The sequence below is a fragment of the Talpa occidentalis genome, unplaced genomic scaffold (assembly GCF_014898055.3).
Source record: "Talpa occidentalis isolate TD23 unplaced genomic scaffold, MPIMG_talOcc4v2.1 talOcc4.10, whole genome shotgun sequence".
Classification (NCBI taxonomy): Eukaryota; Metazoa; Chordata; class Mammalia; order Eulipotyphla; family Talpidae; genus Talpa; species Talpa occidentalis.
The window spans coordinates 80,601,592-80,622,248 of NW_023600993.1; the positions used below are offsets into that span (position 1 = coordinate 80,601,592).

General features: G+C 38.8%; 1 protein-coding gene across 3 annotated transcripts in view; it reads left to right on the top strand.

Annotated features, from left to right (window-relative positions):
- Nucleotides 1-4,169: 4,169 nt before the first annotated feature.
- Nucleotides 4,170-20,657, top strand: part of HAO1 (hydroxyacid oxidase 1) — a 52,998-nt gene continuing 36,510 nt past the window's right edge. Inside the window, exons 1-2 of one of the 3 annotated variants that reach the window (XM_037521082.2) lie at nucleotides 4,170-4,306; nucleotides 13,025-13,176. In XM_037521082.2, the coding sequence (XP_037376979.1) occupies nucleotides 4,170-4,306; nucleotides 13,025-13,176 (289 nt within the window). Of the gene's footprint in view, nucleotides 4,307-7,069; nucleotides 7,291-13,024; nucleotides 13,177-20,657 lie in introns of those variants that run through there. The other 2 variants (XM_037521083.2, XM_037521084.2) reach the window with 2 other exon arrangements.

The window sequence follows — 20,657 nt, forward strand, 5'->3', positions numbered from 1 at the left end:
CACTCTGTCTCTGGTGATTCCTTTCACCAATACTCCTCTGGCCTGCACCCCAGCTCTTGTATTCATAAATAAATAAATCTTAAAAAAAATCGTCTAACATATTAGTAATCGGGGAAATGCAAAGTAAAGCCACAATGAAATAGTTTTTAGCATATAAGAGGCATCCTCTCCAGCTGCCCAGTACTCCCCTGGGTCTCACTACACATTGTAAATATAACCCCTTCTAGTGCCTGGAAAGGTACAGGGTGGCTAAGATTCTATCCACTGTACACTTAAAATGAAAATCTGGAAAGTATCAAAACAGAAAATAAGACATTCTTGCAATAGTCTAAATTACGACTTAAGATAAATGACAGTGAAGATTCAGTTGAAGATGTAAAGTTCTCCCTTGGATGAAGGCACCACCACACCCTCCTGCTAGCATGCCAGAGGGCAAGGCCATCTTGATATGCTCCATCCATATGCATAAATCTGCCTGAAGGTGAAGTCAGTCTTTTCACATTAGTCACCAAGGAGGCAGGTAAAGAAAATTTAACAATAGGTACCCAGCCTTTGCATCTCTGCAGTGCATTCTTTAGAAAGGAAAAAAATGAGGGCCTCCCTGTTGGCGTGGTTTGAGTGCAGCATTGTGAAGCTGTTTACAGCCTCCACAGCGCGGATTCAATTCCCAGCCAGCCAGAGAGATAACCACACGGCACGGCAGACCTCTCTTGTCTCTCCCGCTGCTCCCTTCAGCAGTGCTTTTGGTCCGTCTGCCTGTTCTGCTCCCCGCTCTGTCTCTGGTGAATTCTCTCACACTCCCGTGCCTCTGGCCTATACCCCAGTTCTTGTATAAAATAAATAAATCTTAAAAAAAAAGAAAGGAAAAAATGAAATCCTGTATGACCTTCTTCTAGTATTAGGTTATCTTTAGGTTTGGACAATTTTGAATTAGAAGCTCCTCCCTTGAAAGATAATTACATTCTTAATATCAACAACTCACTGTTAAGACCTGTATAAGCTAAGGTCATACTTGTACTTATTAAAATAGCTCTCACAGAGTAAAATCTGTCAGACTGCTTCCTTGGTTCAGATTCTCACTTTAATTATCTAACAAACTCTTTATCTAACTATCAATGACACTTTATTTTATAACAGTAGTGTTTGAAGTGAATTAAAACTTTATTAGGTCCAGTGTAAAATAAATATCCCCATTCTTTTGACCACTGTGAAGGAGTATACTCACATTCAGCAGATGCCATGGTTCTGGATTTTACTGTCCTGATTAGGGAGGTGGAGGAGAGGGAGGGGGCAGTGCAGCTTAAACAAGGCCTGCATTTGTTTTGTCAAGTCATACCTTCAGCATCTCATTTCACAGACACATAGAACTGAGCTTTAGAGAATGTATCCTCTGTAAAAGAATGTGAAGTCCTTAAACAATGTAATTTCAACAAATTAACAAAAGCTGTTCTAAATTCCAACCGGTTCTTTTAGTTCTTTCTATCAAGAGATTAATTAAACAATGTGGGGACTATATTTAATTTATCCACTCAGATGATATTCCAAATCAGCTGTTGAGCTGCAATAGCACAGAATGAGAGTATTTTTTTTAAAGATTTATTTTATTTACTTATGCATGCAAGAACTGGGGTACAGGCCAAAGGTACAGGGGGTGAGAGAATTCACTAGAGATACAGTGGGGAGCAGGACAGGCAAACTGACTGAAATATACTGCTGAGACAGGAGAGATCTGCTGCAGCATGTGGGTCACCTTCCTGGCTTCGGTGTCGATCTTGTGCTGCAGTGGCTGCTCCTAGCTTCATAGTGCTGAGACTTAATCCCTTGTGCCACCAGGGAGGCCCCATTTTTAATTTTTTTAAATGCAAGCCTCTTAAGAAAAAAATCCTCCTTTACTCTCCGTCTTGCCAAAGCAGTGGTTCTCAAACAAAATGATGCATCAGTTACCTGCAAGGCTTGTGTAAAGCACAGATCATAAAGTTTCTGAATCAGCAGAACTGGGGAGGAGCCTGAGAATGTGTGTTTGTAACAAGTTCCCAGGCAAAGCTGATGCTGCTGGTCTAGACTCTGGACAAGACTTTGCAAAGTCCTTGCCCATATCTTCCTTAGTTTTGTACCAAGGTGGTCCCCAAGAAAAGGGAAAGTTCCAGGTTTCTTGCCCCACCCAACAGAGGGGGGAATCTAAAGAGAAGAGAAGAAGCTGCAGAGGAGGCTGAGGAAGAAAGGAAGCAGGATGGAGAGCCAGAAGGAGACCTGGAGGAGGCATTTGGAGCAGAGAGACATGTGAAGAAACTGTGCTTGCTTTTTGGTCCTGAAACATGTGGATGAGAGACCCGTGGGGAGGATAACAAATTGCAGCTTTTATCTTGATTTTGACTTTGCTCTTTCCCCCCCAGATTTGTCTGGTGGTTTCTGATCCTTTTCTGTGGGTCCCCACTGGCAGATGCTTCAGACTTGTGGGAGGCTTTTGGGCCTTGCTCTGGGCCAATCCTGTTTGGGTGGACTTTTACCCATGAGGGGAGGGGTAACTGTGGGTGCTTGATTTAGAAACTATATTCTTTGTCTTTTCTGTATTGTTCACTAATTGTATTAAAGTTCCTTCCCATTACAGTCTTACATGTTTTGTGTTGATGCGGCAGATGGCAGAATCTATTCAGAGCAGGTAGGTTTGTGGGGTCTGGGGTGCCCCTCTCCCTGGAAGGAAAAGAGCTAAATCTACCCTCCATTGGGTGGGGCAGGAAACCTGAAACTTCTCCATTTCCTGGGGACCACCCTGTTACAATTTCACCAGGACTTGGCCTGCTTAAGGCCCATTCTAGAATAATAAATTGCCTCTGCATCGAAATTACATTAGTTGCAAGGTGCTGTTCGGTTTAATAATTACTATGGATGCAAATGAATATATAAATAAAAGATCATGCTTTAACCTGCATTTAACTTTTGAGTTCTTGCAGCAATTAAGTTACTTTAAATTAACTTTCACAATGATTTTGCTAACTACAAAAATGAGTTATTTCCTTTAGGACTCCCTTATCACGTTAACAGATTTTCACATTCCAATTGCAATGTCACTTTATATCTTACCACGCTGATGCAAATAGTAAGCAATGGTGAACTATATGATAAAACTATGTATAATTTAATGCCAACCCTAGTAGCATAAAACTTTTGATTAAGTTAATGTGTGGGGAATTGAGATTATAAAAGGAATCAATATAGTGTAAGTTATCAGCCAGTTCCTACTGTGGGCAATTGAAGTTTGCAATGTAGAATATACATCTAGGAGCCACTCATCAGAAGAGCAAGGGATTTGAGGTATTTATGCACCAACTTCCTGGGTCATTGGTTGAGGACTGTTTAGGGGACATTGGTTCCATAAAACCATACTACGTGGCTGGACGAGCAGACTTCAAGGTCAAGAGAACATTCTTATACAGTTGTAAATGGTTGGAATTCAGCTGCTAAACAGCTGGTGAGCAGGTTTGAGTGGACCATTCTGTATTGTAACCTATGTCAGAGTGATGGCTATGGCATTGGTTCCTAAATCATGTCTTACTCATAAGAATCTTCCCCAGGTGTTCCATGACTGAGTGACATTTTAGATTGAGACCACAAGGCTTTGGGGGATGGTACCTTCCTACATCCAAAACTCTTTAAGAATCTGCTCTAATTTTGACCTTAATCAGCTGAATTTCATATTGTGTAGAATCCTCCCCCTGCCGTCACCCCATATTTAGTGGAGGTTTCATCCATCACCTATGCTCTTTTTCACATGATATGTACCTGATCCAAATGTATATGGAAAATGAGTGGGAAGTCCATGTGGGTGCCGATCAAAGGCACACACATTACATGTGGAAGAAGCAGCCTTAGATAGAACTAAGTCAAGAGTAGTTTCATGGTATCTGTCTAATATGACACACAACTAATCCCTTTCTGATGCCTCCTAGGCCCAAACTGCTTATGACTTAAGTATAGCTGTTCTTTGGCAGACAGTAAAAATGAAATTTCAAAGTCTAGCATATGTTTGCTCACTTGATGTAAGCAACAGGGAACTAAGTCTGAACTTTGGATAAAGTCTATTAATAATTTACAGATAACGGAATTGTCAGGATGTAGAAGGCAAGGCAGGGAAAAGAACCCCAAACTTGGGGTTGTGATAACCATAGACAATGTTCACACGGCTAGTTTGTATCAATGATTATGAACAGCATGCTAAATCAGTGCTTCAGAAGTCTGTTTATGACTACTATCGGTCTGGAGCAAATGATCAGGAAACACTGGCTGATAATATTGCAGCATTTTCCAGGTGAGACAATTTTTTTTTTTTTAAGATCATGTTTTAAAATTACACAATGTTCTACGAAGTTAAGATCTACAGTTTTAATGATGATAGTATGAGTTTGCTTGTATAATACATGTCTAGTACAGAGGGGGAAATTCTTGAGACTGTGATAAATAATGTGTTTTTCAATTGTTTTCAAATATGCGAAGCCCATGAATCTTGAAAAATTGATGGAAAAAATCAACCCTAAGTTTCCTTGCTTGGAAATAGATGAATGATTACTTTAATCATATATAAGAATAGTGATAATTTGATGACTCCGTTTTCTTCTTTCCTCTAAGTATGGCCGTGAAGGCCTATGTTGATGGGTAGGAAATAGTATTAAATGCAAGATAGCCATCTTATCTGGTTGAAACGGATTGGATTGTTGCCTCAAATGTTCCCATCTGGCTGGCTTTCCATTATCATTCATTTTGATTACTGTTGTCTAAACTTTCACTTAGATTTCAATTTGTCTATATAGCATTAATCTTTCAACTTTGCAGTTTCATCTGTCCTCCAAAGTGCTTCATCTCTCTTCCCAAATTAGTTTTCCATGGACTTCCATATTTTAAAACTCAAAATGGTGGATGTCATGGTTTATGTTTTCTGTTTGTAATAAAAACCAAACACAAAATAACTTTAAAGGAGTGTATTTCTCCCAGTAGTTAGAAAGATGGTTTATTTGCTGGTCTGGGGAGGAACGTCCTCAATGATCTACACTCTTTCAGGCATATCTGTCTTACATCGTAGCTTTTAACAAAACCAGTGAATGTTGTGGGTATTCACAGATGGGTGAGAAATTAAAGGAAAAAGAAAGAAAATATCCAAATATCTGCTTTCCTTCTTGATTTTTAAAATTTTTTAAAAAAATTTATTTATTTATGCACACAAGAGCTGGGGTATAGGCCAGAGATGCGGGGGGTGAGAGGACCCACCAGAGACAGAGTGGGCAATAGAACAGGCAGATTGACTGAAATACACTTCTGACAGGAGCAGCGGGCGAGACAGGAGAGGCCTGCCTCGCCATGTGGGTTTCTCCCTGGCTGGCCAGGAATCGAACTCGTGCTACAGAGGCTATGGATTGCTTCATAGTGCAGTGCTTAACCCCTTGTACATCCTTCTTGATTTTTTTAGTTTAGAGCCAAGTCACTTTTCTATGTGTATATTAATAGACATGAAATCATTCTAACCAAGGTGGGGGAGTGTAGGGGAACAGAGCTTAAAATTGTACATGATCTTTTCCAGTAATTTAATATGTTGTGTTCTTTCAAGGTGTTGTGTTCTTGAAAGATGCTTCTTCTTTGACCCATGTCAATTCAGTTCACCAGGGAATGTGGTATGATTATTTGTAGTCTTCTGAAAACAGTGCTTGAACCCAAACAGGCAACTTTCACCAAAGAAATTTAAGATCCTTAACAGATTTAAGAAGTTGGTCTCTCTTAGCATACCTCAGGCCTCAATGCACAGGCGACCTCCATTTCCTTGCTATACAGACTTCCTCACCCTTTTACCCCCTTAATCCTTAATTATCTCACACTTATTAGGAGTCTCTGTGGACTAGACTCTATACAACATGTTGAGGAGAGACTGGTGAGCCAGACAGAGAACATTTCCATTCCCAGGAACTTTTATTCCAGTGGGCACACATTGGCATCTGCCTTCCTAACACTGGTGGGTTGAGTTGATACAGAACCTAAAAAATGGGCCCAATGAGGGAGCAAAGGGGTATAGCAAGGTAGAAGGGCCCCCTCTGCAACCTTAGAAATTTTAGAAATTTTGTGAAACATCGAAGGCTGTGGTGACGTCGAAGCTGTGACCTGGAAAAGTATCTCAGGACTTGTGAATTGCAAGCACACCAATGCATGTTCTGGGTAACTTAGGATCAGGACACAGACAAAGAGAATGAATTTGCTCAGCTACCTTTTACACAAACCTTTGTCATTCTTTTGTTCAGTTTCCAAGGGGAAAAAGGTACACTAATTAACTTTCTCTGGAGGATGTTACTTTATTGTCAAGCACTTGACTTTTATTGTAACAAATTATTAGGGGCCATTGCCTATCCAACATCTCAATTCCTTTTTTGTTGTATAAGTTGTAGAGTGATCCCTCATTCCTCACTCTGTATCATCAAGCTGATCACATTGAATTTAGAACAGATTTTCTGCCAGGGTTTGGTGACTTTGATTTGAGGGGGCTGGATGATGGAAATCAATCTGAAATCTCTCATTCTGATTCAAATCAATACTGCAAAACAACCGAACCTCAAAATAACCAGTTGTGACACAAACACAGGATTTTAAAAGACATTTAAGAAACTTATACACCTCCCCTCCCCCCACACAAGTACAACAAAGGTCATTCACAGCGACAACTCATATCTTGACACTCAGTTCTGAACACATTTTAGAGTTCTGGAGACATGGGTCATTTTTGTGACTGAGCAATTGTTTAGAGACATTTCTGCATAAGACTTTGGACTGTAATATTATTGTCCCCCCAAATAAGTACATAAACAAACAAGTAAATAAAGCCAAATAGCTGGAACCAACCAGAAGAACATAGTTGTCAATTGTAAATAAGTCCTGAACAGAGCAAATATCAGCTGGCTATGTTTTGCATGGGCCAATCTGATTGGATTTAATTTTAAAAAGAATAGTTCTTTGTCACTCTTACACATTAACTCAGTGTATCCTTCTTATCTATGGTCTGCACACATACTGTGGCCTCTTGTGAAATTGTCATTGTTGGAAAATAATTGGCTTTTCAGTAGTCCTGGTGATAATATAAGGAAGTTCTCTTTCCTGTTATATCATTATTGACACTGAAGAGTATGTAGTTTTCTCTGAAATAACAGATCGTAGTAACAATATTAATCTCTTGTGTTAATTTTAAGGAGCAGCAAAAATCATCAGTGGCGTTTTCGGTATTCTTTCCATAGGCAGGACCGGAATCATTCAGTTAGGCAAGTATGTTGTGTTTTTGCTCTTGCATTATGAAAAGCAGATAATTGTCTCTTGTGTTTGGAGATTCACATGGAAAGAAGTTTTACATCCTGGCTTTATACCTTCTTCCTCCTCTTTCCCCCCAACTCCTTCCTTTCTTCTCTCCCCTCACCTCTCTCCTTTCTTTCTCTTCTCAAAGTGTGGCTTCTTTATCCAGACAAGTATTTTTTTGTTGTTGTTGCTTAAAAAAATTGTTTTCATTTTAATGATCTGAGTTAGTAACAAACAAATATACGAAATTGTCTTTCACATTTCCATACATCGTATTATGGACCACTTAAAACTCTGGACTACAAATGCAGGTTTCTTTGTAGCCTTCATTTCAATTATTGTCACTTATTAATAAAGGTGATTTGCAAAAACATGCATTTGTGAACATAGATGCCAAAAGTTGTACATGTAAGTTAATGCACAACCAATAATGTACATTGTTCATTTGTGCAGTTATATGCCAAGAGTAACTGACATAGAAGCAGTATCCAGACAAGTATTGGCAAACACACACACACACACACGCACACTCACACACTGCACATGCACATACACATAATTATTTTAGTAGGTTTAGAGCCTTCTGCTATCTATCTACACATCAAAGCATTCAAAAATGATTTGACTATTTAAATACATTTGTCATGTTGTGTTTTCTTCAGAGTAAATTCCTGCTCTCCTAATTTCTTTACCAGGGTGTTTGGGAGAATGATAGAAACCTAGTCAAATATTTTACAAGTTTCATAATATTTAAAATGAAAGGTAAAGGGCCTTCCCTGGTGGCGCAGTGGTTGAGTGCTGGGCTGCGAGGCTGCCCGCAGCCTCTGCAGCGCCGGTTCATTCCCCGGCTGCCGGCGAGGGTCCCACAAAAATAAATAAATAAATAAAATAAAATGAAAGGTAAAAATTAAGATTATAAAATTTATATGTTTAATATCCATATATTTTATGTGATATAAATGCTTAGAGTAAAAAATTAATGTGGAGATATTGAGAAGCAATCTGATTATCTTGCAGACTCATAAAACATTAATTCATTGTGTTCACCTGGCAGGATTCAATAAACACCCCAGGGCTTGAAAGCTGGATGATGAGTGTCTTCCTTGAACAGAGTACTCCCTCTTGGGGCATCTGAATATCACTTGATTATTTATAAATTAAATTTGAGAACCTTTTTGGATATGAAGTATCAATAGAAATCTCTGCTAATGGATCCCTACCTTTACTTTTTCCCAATATTCACGCAGTTTATTTTCCTTTCTTTGAAAAAAGTTTGTTTTTCTATTGGTTCAATTGTTTAGTCAATCTTTTTTTTTAAAGATTTATTTATGCATTCAAGAACTGGGGTACAGACCAAAGGTGTGGAGGGTGAGAGGATTCACCAGAGACAGAGTAGGGAGCAGAACAGGCAGATATACTGAAATACACTGCTGAGGGGAGCAGTGGGTAAGTCAGGAGCAGTGGGTAAGTCTGCTGCACCATGTGTGTCTCCTCCCTGGCCGGGGATCGAACTTGTGCTGCAGTGACTGCAGCTATGAAGTTCATAGCTATAGCTATGAACCTATAGCTTCATAGGTTGTGTCTTAACTCCTTGCGTCACCAGGGAGGCCCTGTTTTATCAATCTTCATATCCTTTTTCCAAGATTGTAGTTGGCCACTATTTTATGTAAGATTGTGGGAAAATCTCTTAAACAGGGGGAAAGGTTTGGTGGGACTTGGAAATCAGAATTATATGAACAAAGTTTACTGTAATTGCTTCTTAGAAAATATCAAAATGTGGAGTACTTTTGAGAAAACACACAATTCCTACTCCATTGATTTTGTCTGGCTTACCTATGAATTGCATTTTGTGTACTGGGTGATAAGTCTCTGTGATGCCATCCTCAGAACAAATAATACCGGGTATGGAGAAATAAGAGCATTTACTAACGTGACTGCACCACCATGTGGACAAACACAGAACTACTGCCTGGAGAGAGAAGGAATGCACCTTGCCTTATAGTAAAAGAGAATGGGACATTTAAAAATGTCCCTTAAGCCTCATAAACACACACACACACACACACACACACACACACACACACACAGCTGATTCCTCGCAGCTCTGTGTGTGCTTTTCATAAAAGCTTTCATTGTTTCCTCAGCTCTGAGTAAATAGTAATGCCTTCCAAGGCCAGCATACCAACAGCTGCTATTAAAATCTTTTTCTCTCATTCTAATAGTACACTTAGAGATGATTGGTAATAAAAACTCTCCCCCTTCAAAATGGAGATGAAAGAATCATGCTGTGAGGGTCAGTGGAGAAGCAAAGACTTCCAGCAGCGGAACATGTGGTGTGACATAAAATAATGACAATTATGATGTTCAAAGGAATTGAAGAGAAATCACACAGTAAAATTTCTTTATTATGCTTTTCAGAGGCTGGATGTTTTTACTTTATTATGCAAGGAAGGTTTAGATTACAGACCTGTAGCTATTTCACAGAGCGACACCAAGGCACTTTTTTCCTCTACAGGAAGTGGGCTTCACTTAAGACTGTGAAGTTTTGATTTACTTTGGTTCCTTCACACTTTGCTATATTGACTAAAAATCTTCATCTCTCTGGAAGCAGAGTTAAATCTAGGTGTTGAACGCTGGGCGCTGCCTAAGTATGTGTGTGTCTACACATAAGTTTATTGTCTCGGTGCTCATTAGAAATAGGACTGTTTATTTTCTTCAGGTGTAATCACTAACTAATGAAGATAAAAATAATCTTGAGCATAGAGAAGATATAAAATTTGCTAAATTTGCTAAGAAAAAAAGGGGACTAGTTCTCCTCAGATTTTACTAATGAAGTTTTGGTTCTTGGTTTTATTGATAGTTTTCATCCCAAAACAGACAACTTACAGAAAAAGTCATTAAAACTAATGTCCAGGAGCCAAAAAAACCCTATTATTTAAAAAAAAATTATGTTATAATTAGCCAGCTGGACTCAGTTTAAATGATGCCAATTTTGTTGGCAACAGTCAAAGCATCCTAGTCAGAAGCCAGTGGATCAAATGCCTTCTTCTCTCAATCAGGTCTGATCAGAGGGCTGACCTTGGCCTCATTAACATTGTAAGCTTCTTCAGTTTGATCCAGTGCTTGTTGTCTTGATATCCACAATGGAAACATGTGTGTAGTTTTCAATCTTCTCCATGACAGATTCAGTAGTAAGGGGAACTTGATGATGGCATAGCGGTTAAGTTCGTTTCTCCTGGGAATGCTCTTCTGAAGGTATTTGGGTTGCCTTGGTAGCTGCAGTGTCTTGGGCCTCTGGAAAGCCCAAGGTGGGCCTGTGCATCTTCTTTTACTTGTGGCTATGGACACCATGAAAGACTGCTTTCTTGGCCTTCAAAACTTTTGCTTTGACTTGGATTTTGGGTGGAACCAGGACTTCCTTTTTTTAAAGATTTATTTATTTATGCATACAAGAGCTGGGGTGTAGACCAGAGATGCTGGGGGGGTGAGAGGATTCACCAGAAACAGAGTGGGGAGCTGAATAGGTGGATGTACTGAGATACACTGCTGAGGGGAACAGTGGGCAAGTCAGAAGAGGTATGCTACACCATGTGGGTCACTTCCCAGGCAGGCTAATGTATCAAACTCGGGCTGCAGAGGCTGACGATAGCTTGATAGCTCTGTCTTTAATCTCTGTGCCACTAGGGAGGCCCCCTGGGACTTTCTTTTTTACTTTCAGTGCATGTTCATGAAAGGGGTCATAAATTATTTTTGCCAAAAACTCCAGTTGTTGTCAAATAACAATTTTGAGGAAAATGTTCCAAATAAAAATTATTTTTTCTTATCATTATACTTAAGTGGATATTTTGAAGGATGTTGAAGAAACCAAATTATAATTTAAAAAGTAACTGCCTAATGCTATTGTCTTCTATCAATAAAAAAAGACAAGGTAGACATAGAATATCTTATTAAACTATAATCTAACTTTCATATCTTTTTATACCACCTTCAAAATGAATTGAGCACATTGAAGTGAAAGCTACATTCACACCAAAACATTTTCAGCAAATGTTTATAGTGGCTTTATTTTATAATTGCCGCAAACTGGAAACCTTTCAAATATCTCTTATCTGGGTAGTGGATAAACAAACTGTGTTACCTCCATGCAAAGGAATATATTTTTCATCCAAAATGATCACAACTTTAATGTCAGTAAATCTTGGATTATGCTAAGTAGAAGAAGCCAGACTCAAAAGATTATACACTGTTTGATTTCACTTATATGATATTGTTGCAAAGTAAAGTGATAAGGATAGAAAATATCAGCAGTTGGTAGGGGATAAGTGAGGGAGACTTTCACTGCAAAAGGATGTGAGGACATTTTTCAGGGTGGTTGAACTGTTCCAGCTCTTGTCTTCTCAGTTTCATGACTGTGTGCATTTGCCAAACCTCACATAACTGTACATTCAAATGAGTGAATTCTACTTTATGCTAACAATACTTTGGCTTGAATGGGGCCTCCCTGGTGGCGCAGCAGGTTGAACGCATTGCTGTGAAGCTATCTGTAACCTGCGCAGTGCGGGTTCGATTCCTGGCTGGCCAGGGAGATACCCACATGGTGCAGCAGACCTCTCCTGACTTGCCAGCTGCTCCCCTCAGCAGTGCATTTCAGTAGATCTGCCTGTTCTGTTGCCCATTCTGTCTCTGGTGAATCCTCTTACCCTCCCGTGCCTCTGGCCTGTACCCCAGCTATTGTATAAATAAAAAATAAATCTTAAAAAAAATACTTTGGCTTGAAGAATTTATCTTTTCCTTTTTAAAAATAATTTATTTATACATATTTTATATCATTGTTCATTTTTATACAATGTTTGCTTTCTCCTCTCAGGAGTAGTCCCCATAGAATGTCCACCACAATTCACCCGTGCACCATCACCACAGTCCCTTGTGCTCTTCCTTCTCCTGTTTTGATCCCTCTCTCTCCTTCTCCCCCAACAGAATGTCTCTGATTTATATTTTCCTGCCATTTTTTTATGATTTACCTCCAATTCCTTATTATATTCCTCCTATAAGTGAAACCATTCAATAATTTTCTTTCTCCTTCTGACTTATTTCACTGAGCACAATCCCTTCTAGTTCCATCCATGTTGCTGCAAATGGCATGAGTTTATCTTTTTTGATTGCTAAATAGTATTATATTATATATATACCACACCTCTTTATTTTAAAGATTTATTTATTTATACATACAAGAGCTGGGGTACAGACCAGAGATATGGGGGGGTGAGAGGATTCACCAGAGACAGAGTGGGAAACAGAACGGGCAGACTGACTGAAACACACTGCTGAGAGGAGCAGCGGGTGAGACAGGAGAGGTCTGCTTCGCTATGTGGGTTTCTCTCTGGCCAGCTGGGGATCGAACTTGTGCTGCAGAGGCTGTGGATTGCTTCGTAGTGCGGTGCTTAACCCCTTGCGCCACCAGGGAGTCCCCATACAACATCTCTTAATCCAGTCATCTATTTTTGGTATTTAAGTTGTTTCCATGTCTTACTTATTATTGTTAACTTTTCAATTTAACAAACTTTACAGCTACCTCATTCATTTATCTTTGTAAAGTAATTTGCTTTATGGGAAACTTATGAGAATATATTCTCTTTTTAACTTATTGCATTGTCAACTTTGATGATATTTGTAAAGTTCTAAAACTTTTATTTTTTTAAAATTTCAGATGGAAACTGTACCCTCGGATGCTCCAGAATGTTGCTGAAATAGACCTGTCAACTTCTGTTTTAGGGCAGAGGGTCAGCATGCCAATATGTGTGGGGGCCACTGCCATGCAGTGTATGGCCCATGTAGATGGAGAGCTGGCGACTGTGCGAGGTAGGAGGCTCCTTTAAAGTGCTTTCCTGGATATTTTTTACACTCACAAAAATTAAGATAATTGACTCAGCTATCCAAATTCCTGTCTTTGCAAGTCCTTCTCCTTTGTTTGCTAGCTGTGTGCTTTTGGACAAGTTGCTTTGGTTTCATTTGCTGTAAAATGGGGGTAAAAATGATACCAACCTCATTAGATTACCATGAAGAGAAAAATTATTCCACATACAAAAAGAAAAACAGGGCCTGGAACAGAGTACTGGCTCAGCTGCTTTTAATTATTTATTTTATTTTTATTCATTTATTTATTTTATTTATACAAGAACTGGGGTACAGGCCAGATGAATCCTCTGGTGAGAGGATTCACCAGAGACAGAGTGGGGAACAGAACAGGCAGACTGACAAAATACACTGCTGAGGGGAGCAGCAGGCGAGACAGGAGAGGTCTGCTTGCCATGTGGGTTGCTCCGAGGCCAGTGGGGATCGAACTGGCACTGCAGAGGCTCTGGACAGCCTCACAGCACTCTGCCCAACCGCCTGAACCACCAAGGAGGCCCTGGCTCAACTGCTTTTATATTATGATTATTAACAGCAACACCGCATAAAATGGATTTCTGAGAAACTGACTCAAGCGCATACAGCTAGCTGGTGATAGAGATGAGGGTCAACGTCTTGGCTTCCTTATCCAAAGGCTTCTTGCTTCTCCAACCCACAGGACCTCTCAGTGAAAGAGCAAATGCAATGACCTGGTTGGTTAAGTTTTCTGCCATTTTTTATGACTGTGATTCTTTTTCATGGATGAATTATGTTCCCAATGGAGCATTTCCAAATGCCTTAGGAGGGAGTAATGAGAAAATGGGGCAAAGAGATTTTTTTATTAGGGTTAATTTGTTAGCATTTGAAGGGTGTGCATATGATAAATCGCCCCATATTTTGATCCAGAAATGCATTTATAAAGTTTGGTAATGAATTCTATCAGATATCTTTTGATGCTAAGCAGGGCAGAAATGCCAGGCCCAAAGAGAAGGATCAAAATACTATGTTAGAGCATTTTAGTGGAAAGAATTAAGGATCTTGTGGGTTCATATCCAGTCTTGAAATGTTTTCCCTAGAATTCTGCCAGGGATATTAGCATGTCACAGTGAGGTTTTGCTAGACAGACTTAGGTTGGAGTCTGGAGCTTCTTTAATTTTAGGACTGTGAACATATAAGTGGCCTTGGGTTCCCAGTCATGAATCTATGGTAATCCCAAAATGTGGACAGGGAGAAGAAAAAAGGGACAATACTAAATGGCATCTGTCTATTTAAAATTAGGGTAAGAGAGGCCTTCCCAGAATAAACAACAACCTCTAAGCCAAAGCAAATAGGCCAACACAAAACTCTAATATGTCCATGCTCTCAAATTTCTATAAAAACTGAAAATAAATGGAAAGACTGAAAAATTGAAATAGTATGAAACTGCAAAGTTAATGACCTTTCTGTGTGAAGAGCCCTTATATTTGAACAGTGGAATAGCATATAACCCCAATGGTTGATAAGACATGAATGAAAAAGACACAAATAGGAAATTCATAAATGGAGACATAAAAATGACCAATAAATATGTGTAACATATTCATTTTCACTCAAGAGTGAGATACTTGATATTCAGTGGGATCAGGTAGAACAGTCAGAATGAAGAGGGTGTGGGGACATGGAGGACACAGAGGAATTGGCAATGAAAGGTTAAACACACTGCCCTTGAGAATCTAAGGTCTTAGATGAGGTTCCTGTTGGGCAGTGACACCACAGTTTATATTCCAAATTCACAGTGGAACTCTACCTGAAGTGTGTCGGAGTCATTAAGATTTTTTTTCTCTATTACTATCTATGAGTTGATGGTCTACCTTGTGTTTAGATGAGTCTTGAAAGCTGGTGTGATCACCTCATAACAAGGATATTACTTGGTTTGTATGTTTTGGTTATAGAATGGAAGGAAATAATGTGTGCCTGGAGCAGATAATGTTGGTGTCCAGGGTACATCCACTTGTTTCTTATTATTTGTATTAGAACTTGTAGCTTTTGCCTGGCATTTCCTCTGCAGTAGAGAAAATGGGTGAGTAGTTTAGGAGTGGGTGACAAAACTCTGTGGTAAAGACTGTAGCAAACCTGAAATTGCAGTTTCCATGGAAAGGGAGCAATCACATATTAGTACTAGTTCATGTTGCCTGGAGGGAGGAGGAATTGGTGTTGCGAAATCTTCAAAAAATTTAAAAGATGCTAGAAACCTTGATTTCATATGCACTTTCCTGGTTTTTAAATGTTGTCAAATAAATCAAAATTCTCTAAAATGCTGTTTGGAGCAACAGTGTTTGGGCCAAAGAAAATACTTTTGTGGGCTACAACTGTCCCCTGGGCTGTCCGGCTGGGACATCTGATTTATGTGGAAGTTCACCACCAACTATTTCACTTCTGTGGCAGGTCATTTTCACTCTCTAGCATTACCTTTTCTCACTGAGAAAGTGAGCTGCTGAAGCAAGACCAGTGGTTTACTTACTGCGACCTCAGGAGGCTGAAGGATCTCAGGAAGTTGGGTGTATCACTGAGCATACAGCAACTTATGTTGCACCTGACCTTCAAAAGATCAGTTTTTAAGAGTTCTGCTGCTAGGACAAAAACAAAGAAAAAACTTCCATAATGAGTAAACTCAAAAAGAAAAGAAAGAAAATTTCCAACAGGAGTAGATACTCTTTTCAGTATATAAATTGTTTTGCCCCCATTTAAAGTTTTATCAAACACAAAAAGAGAGACCAGGGTGGAGACCTGGCCTCCTTATATTTCTGAAATCCCATCTCTTTTCTCTCTACCTTCTGCTTTTTGTATCAGCTCTGCAGAACTTAGATGGTGGAATGAGTGAACATTTACTTTTCATTTCTCATAGCTGCATTCTTGGGGTAGAGGGCAGTAAACAGATATGTATTTCTCTCATGATCTTGGTGAAAATACACATAATGTTTAATAAATTCTATATAAGTTTAAGAGTGATTCTCCAAAGTCTTGTGAAAAATGATGAAAGCCAGCTTTCATTTAGCAATTAGTGTGTTCAGGCAATTTAAATTTATTAACTCATTCATCTCTTACCATCATCTCAGATTGTGTGAGTACAAAGCTCTCAGGATCTTTCTCCAGCTCCTGTGGATATGAAAATTGAGGCTTGGAGAAGTTACATACCTTATTCAAGATTATTAATCACTTTTGCAGTTCTGTCTATGGTGTCCTAGCCAGTTACTGGTATTTCCCAATGCCATTTACTGCAGCAAAAACTCCAGGCAATCTCCATGTTATTATCCTGGAATATTAACTGCAAACATTCTATGTTTTTATAAGTTTATCCCTTTAACTTTGAAAGGATGGAATAAGCCACAAAATATGAACCTCATTAGCAAATATGGGTAGTACATAAAATTCAGGAGCAAAAATAAAGGGACTTGGATTGTAAACAAGCAAATATTAAAACTTCTAAAACCATTTTTAAATGGAAGGAAAACAACTGAAAAATGCTGAGGGAGAGCAGTCTTCCATACATTGTTTTCTGAATAAAAGATATTTTGTGGTCCTCCCCCGGTGGTGCAGCGGGGTGAGCGCCGTGTTGTGAAGCTGTCCGCAGCCTCTGCAGCACTGGTATGATTCCCGGCCGGCCAGGGAGAAACCCACATGGCGCGGCAGACCTCTCCTGTCTCACCCGCTGCTCCCCTCAGCAGTGTTTTGGGTCCTCTGCCTGTTCTGCTCCCTGCTCTGTCTCTGGTGAATCCACTAAACCTCCCACGTCTCAGACCTGTACCCCAGTTCTTGTATAAATAAATCAATCTTAAAATTATAAAAATGATATTTTGCAGTAGATGCTTTAGTCAACATTACAATAATTGAAATTGTGAAAATATGTAAGCAGTTTTGTAAATCACTACTAACAACATTTGAAACTATAGTATTTTTTATTTTTTAAGTGTAATCCTTCATATGAGCCTCACCAAATTAATAGTAATTTCTACAAATATTTAACATATTGAAGGAAATAGCAATAATAAACATCAGTGCTAGCAGCATCTAAGAGGTAGTATCATTAGGTTAAATTCCATCTTGCAGGGTAAGTCAAGTATCCCTGCTTCCTGTACTGCTTTTAGGATATTATCATGGAAATCACCCTGGCTTTATACACAGTGGCTATAATAAAATTTTATTTCATTCTGCATTGATCAGCTTTTTTTTTTTAAAGATTTGTTTTTTTTTTAAGATTTATTTATTTTTTTAAATAATAAATTTTATTTTTATATTCCCCATACAATTGCAACCCCCCCATTCTGATCCCAATCCTTCCCCTCCCGCCCCCCACTCCCCCCCCAAAAGTGTCTCTGTTTCATAGTTTTTTGTTGATTCTGATTTTCACTTTCTTATAGTTATTCATTTTCCTGGTCCCTTATTTAAGTTTCTAGATTCCTGCTATGAGTGAGACCATCTGGTATTTTTCTTTTTCTTTTTGGCTTATTTCGCTGAGCATGATCCCTTCCAGCGCCATCCATGTTGCTGCAAATTGCATGTGTTTATCTTTTTTGAATGCTACAAGAACTAGGGTACAGACCAGAAGAATGGGAGGGTGAGAGGATTCACCAGAGGCAGAGCGGGGAACAGAACAGTCTGACTGAAATACACTGCTGAGGGAAGCAGTGGGTGAGACAGGAGAGGTCTGTTGCGCCATGTGGTTTGCTCCCTGGCTGGCTGGCGATCGAACTTGTGCTGCAGTGGCTGTGGAGAGCTTTGTAGGTTGCATCTTAACCCCTTGCACCACCAGGGAAGCCCTCCATTGATCAGCTTTTTTGCTCCATTTTAACATAAGATATTGAAAAGAAAGAGATAAAAGACACATTCATTTATCCTTTGCTTTTGACTTGTTATGTGGAGAAGTGCCACATGAGGGAGTGCTGGGACCTCGAATAAGGAAAGCTTTAAGCCCCACCTAATACGTTCCAGGAATGCTCAGCATATTAGCAAATTCTTATTAAGCTGTCAAAAAGTAGATTTTAAAAAGAAATTCCTGCCCCTGAATGCAATTAGAGACTACCACACAGGATTTGATGGGCCATAAAACCATAAAATCTAAACTTTTTTTTTTTTAGTCTAAAAGACCAGAACATTCCACTGTGAAGTTTTGGGACTCCACTATGATTTGGCCACCTATTAAGGTGCAGGTGAAACAGATTGCAGAGTAACACAAAGAGCCATACAGACCCCAAAGAACTGAATTAGGGTGTAGGTGAGAGCTTTCGCTGTTGAATTTTCTGGATTTTCCAAGATGAAGTGATCCACCTTAACATTGAGTGAGAGACCATTCAACAAGAAAAATTGTCATTTCCTTTACTCCAAACTCAAACAATGTATTTTTGAAAGCTTTATTGACTTATGTAGGTATGTGTTGTACCAGGTGACTGAGTAGATATACATTTCAGCATTCCTATGAGGAAAAATATCTCCATTATTCTCAATTTTACTTAAATCTAGAAAAAGCACCAGATTTTCTTTAATTGAATCTTTTGCTTTTTCTGAAGTGGATACCTTTTATGTGCCAGGTGTTTGGACTTTACACCTCTATCATTAATCCTCATCCTCACAAAAGACCTGAGAGGTAATTGTTATTTATCATTTTCCTCATTTGACAGTTGCAGAGAAGGGAGCCCTTGACCAAGGTCTAGAGCTTGTCAATGGCTAAGATTACATCTAGATCTGTTTCACTGAGAGTTTGACCCAGTTATTTGTCTTTATCCATTTTTACTAAGAAAAAATAAAAATAGGGGGACATAAAGGAGAAAAGACACTTCATTAAAACTTTGTCCAAATAATACCAGTTAAATATTTGGAAGGGAATAACTGTTTGCCTCATTATATTGGTTAAAAAAAAATTCACACCTTTTCTCACTTTATTTTCAACTTGTTTCAGCTCCGTTTTATTTGATTGCTGGAAAGAGGGTCCAAAACGCTTTCCAGCAACCAAAAGGCAGTGGCAATATACACTCTCTCTGCTTTTATACTCATGCACATCCATAAATATAAACACACACATGTACATATATCTTGAAAGATTGTGGACCTCCTTTATAACATATATAATGTATATTTCATCTCTGAAATATTTTCATAAAAGTGGTCAATTCAGTACTGAAATCTCTTGGCAATAAGACAAGCTTCATTCATCCAAAACAGCTATTAAAATATTAGACTACAACTGTATGAAAGCCCAACATCTAATAGTATGATTTTTAGGAATTTGCACCAGAATTTAAGCTATTGGGCAGTTTAGGGGGAAGTCTGAAGTTGCTTATTTTGAATTATTAGAGTGCCTGATGACATAGACGTGTGGCAGTGAGAAGGCAGAGTCTCTTGTGTTTGTCCTGACACTGAGATAGTTAAATTGATGGACATGGAAGTGGTTGCATGCACACTTGCTGTTCCTCAAAGCCGTTCTCACTGTGGTGTGGTCTCCATGCAATCTGCCAGTTATGTCATGCCCTGACAACTCAATAAAATGATCAAATAATAACCTGGGAATAATTACAGTAAAGCTAATATTTTAGTCTGTTGCAGTTTTGCCCCAGAGATTAATTGGAAGCAGGGAAGAAAGGGCTAGAATGTCACTTAGATTACTTGTTCCTCATAGATATTTCCATACAATGAGAGAGTTCTCAGGGCGTAGTGACAGTGTGATTGCTCAAAATGATACTGCTCCAGATTCAGACAATGGGCCATCATGAAAGCATGGGAAAGATTAAGCCTGGTTTCCTGGCTTTTCTTAGCTGTGTTTGAATTGGTTAAGTTTCCTAAATCATAAATTAAGATTTGTTTGAACATTTCCAAGTATTTCAAGTATAATCGTAGTAGGAATTTTGTTCTTCTCTTAGACTATGAACTTCAGAACATTATTTTTTTCTGAGTAATCTCTATAATAATTTTAGGTGTTCTTGCAATAGTGTTAATTGTGTGTTTTAAAAGCCAGAATGAAGACAGTTCCCAAGCGAAGAAAGGCTGACACACTCTATGGATATTGGGGTGAACATTCATGCAAACTCTTCAGTATGTTAGGCCCCAAGTTTACAACCACACAACTGCTTGGTAGCTTGTCATAGAATTTTTTTCCTGTTACATAATGACTTCCTGTGCAGATGACAAAATGCCTTTTCTCAACAAAATTTTCAACACAGCTGTTTTGGTGACTAAGTTTTGCAGGAGCTTTTTAATCAAGTGCACCTAAAAAAAAACCTTTAGGCTCTTTGAACATATAATCCCTTTTCCTTTAAAGATGTGATTTTGTAAATTTACCATTCCCATAAAGAAGAGCTATTTTCAAAGAAACCATTTGGACCCAAAGTCACACATTACTTAATTGTTCTGCTCTAATCTGGATGTATGATTCACTCCATATGAATGAATGAATGTTCCAAACATTAGACATTTACTCTCAT